The sequence below is a fragment of the Pterocles gutturalis genome, unplaced genomic scaffold (assembly GCF_000699245.1).
Source record: "Pterocles gutturalis isolate BGI_N339 unplaced genomic scaffold, ASM69924v1 scaffold30513, whole genome shotgun sequence".
Lineage (NCBI taxonomy): Eukaryota > Metazoa > Chordata > Aves > Pterocliformes > Pteroclidae > Pterocles > Pterocles gutturalis.
In genome coordinates this window covers 1-2,327 of record NW_010123963.1, presented here as the reverse complement: position 1 = coordinate 2,327, position 2,327 = coordinate 1, and the positions used below count along the sequence as shown (strand labels likewise).

The window sequence follows — 2,327 nt, the reverse complement described above, 5'->3', positions numbered from 1 at the left end:
TCCAGAGGCCACCGGGACAAAACGCATCCCTCCTGCCTGCACCCACGCCCACCACCCCTCCATCACCCCTCCTGCAGGGAGGGCCTCCCCGAGAGGGACAGGACCAAGAGGCCTCCAGCCCAGCAGCACCCTTGCAAGCAAAGGGACCCCCCCCCCAGCACCAGGGGCTCAGCACCGGGAAGCCCGGCACAGCTGGAAGCTCTCTGCAGGGCAGGAGAGGAGGACGCGCTCCAGCAAAGGCTCTCCGGGAGAAGCCCGATGCCCTTTGATGTCCATGAATCACAGACACGCTCTCAAAATTCCTGTAAACGAGATGTCAAGCACTCACCATAGCAAACCCCGAGCTCCTGGGCCAGCGGAGGAGAGCGCGCATCTGCCAGCAGAGCCCTCTCCTCGCAGCCCTGATTCAACAATCCACATTTATGGCAAGGGTGGGGAGAGGAAAGAATACATTTTCAGAGGATTATACAACTCATCATTTGCTCATCAGAGCCTCTCTTTCCCATCCCCCCCTTCACTCCGAGATGGCTCTTACTTTCCTCCCCCTCGCGCTGCTGTGCCATCAACATTTCCAACAACACCAGCGAAGGGTTCGCCAACACTGATGCACCCCGAGCCAAGGGCACGCCAAGACCCCCCAACACCACACAACACTCCCCGCGTCCTCAGGAGCTGCCACGACACACAACCATGTTTTAACGAGTTTAACTTTGAGCACACAGCCAACAGGAGAGCACCGAAGAGCTACAGGAGAGCACCAAAGATCTACTATGACTCTACCTGGAACACCTCTACTACCTTAATACTCGAGTATCCTCCTGCATGCATGGGCTCACAGCCACCCCAAATGGCCTTGACACGATAACCAACACCCCACGCGACGGGAGAGGCTGCACATCACACACATGGTCAAAATAAAGGCAAAAATTTTTGTGCAAGTTGCAGAGTTTGATGCAATGAGTGCATACATTTCCTCCTCCACGACCGCACAATTGCTTCCCACATAACCAACGTAGTTAAACACCAGTTGATGGTGGAGCTGGGGAACTAGTAGGTTACATTATTCATGCGTCTCTATGATCCACTCTACTACTGCTCGTAACAGGTTTGAAAGCTGAACCAATAATTAGCGTATGTCCGGAGGACACAGTTGCTATGAAGTTTTTGATCTATAAGAGAACTGAAAGAGCAAACAGGGCTTAAGAGCACAGTATCTGTTTCCCTCTGTACAGAGGGGGCGGAAAAAAACCCCAAACTCAGCCAACACCCCCCAAATTCCAGTGTTTGGAGGTGCGGGGCAGCACCCGCACTCCCAGCCCCACGGGAAGCCCAGCCTCCCCTCGCCTCCCTGCCAGCTCCCCAGCACACCACCCCACCAGCCTTCCGAAACGCACTCTCAAAGTCCTTAAAGTTAAAACAAAGCGCCATTTCCAGGGGTTCTCCTACCTGTATCCGTTCTCCATCGTTTCCGTAGCTCTGACATTCGCCGTAACCCTCAACGTCTTGCTGGATAGTCCAACTACCGAAGGCAAGATTTTGTTTTTAAAGTCTGCACAGCTCCATTCCTCTTCTTCATTCAAGGTCGGGAGATAGCCACAGACAACTTTTAAGCTCCCCAGTCCGTTGCTGTTGATGTAAGCAGGATTCTCTCCTCCACTCCTTACATATTCGAGGTATATATCAGAAGTTAAAAACATCTGGTAAGCATTTTCCTCCATCACAGTCTGAATCTCAGTCTGTGCCTGATCAAACATGATAGAATCTATCTGCTGCTTCTTGATGCTATCCCTTATGTAGGTCTTGGTAGCAGGCTTGAGCTGCTTGGAGACGATGCTGTTGTTCTCGATGTACCTCTTGTATATAGCTTTGGCTACTCTTAAAGTTTTGGTATCCTTAAGGTCCATCTGCCTGAAGCCATTGCAGGCAAACCAGAAGTCTAAGGTATCCACACATTTTTCCCTTTCCAGAAAGGTCCGAAAAAGATAGGCACCATCTTGATCTCCCAACAAGGAATGCAAAGATTTGGTCCATCTGGCCAGAGGGGAGTCTGGGGATGCGCTGCCTTCCGGCTCCCCGAGTCCGTTCTCATTCCTCCGCGGGGCAGGAGGCACCGGCATGGCCTTGAAGCTTTGGCTTTTGGGGAGAAACGAGCTGAGGGGTTGCGGGCATGGCGCCTCTCCTTCCTCCCCTGGGACAGGGGGTCGAGGGGCGTCTTCCCTGAAGCTGCTGCTGGGGTCTGGGAGGTGGGCGAGGACCACGGCGCTGCTCATGGTTCCCGAGCCCGATGGGGAAAGGGGCTCCCAGTCCGTGCAGGAGCTGCCTGCTCC

The 2,327-nt window shown here is 53.7% G+C and overlaps 1 protein-coding gene across 1 annotated transcript; it reads right to left on the bottom strand.

The window, feature by feature from the left end:
- Positions 1 to 1,442: 1,442 nt before the first annotated feature.
- Positions 1,443 to 2,270, bottom strand: AXIN2 (axin 2). Its single transcript, XM_010078119.1, has one exon. It carries the CDS (start codon positions 2,268 to 2,270, stop codon positions 1,443 to 1,445), a length of 828 nt encoding a protein of 275 aa, XP_010076421.1.
- Between the last annotated feature and the right edge of the window lie 57 nt (positions 2,271 to 2,327).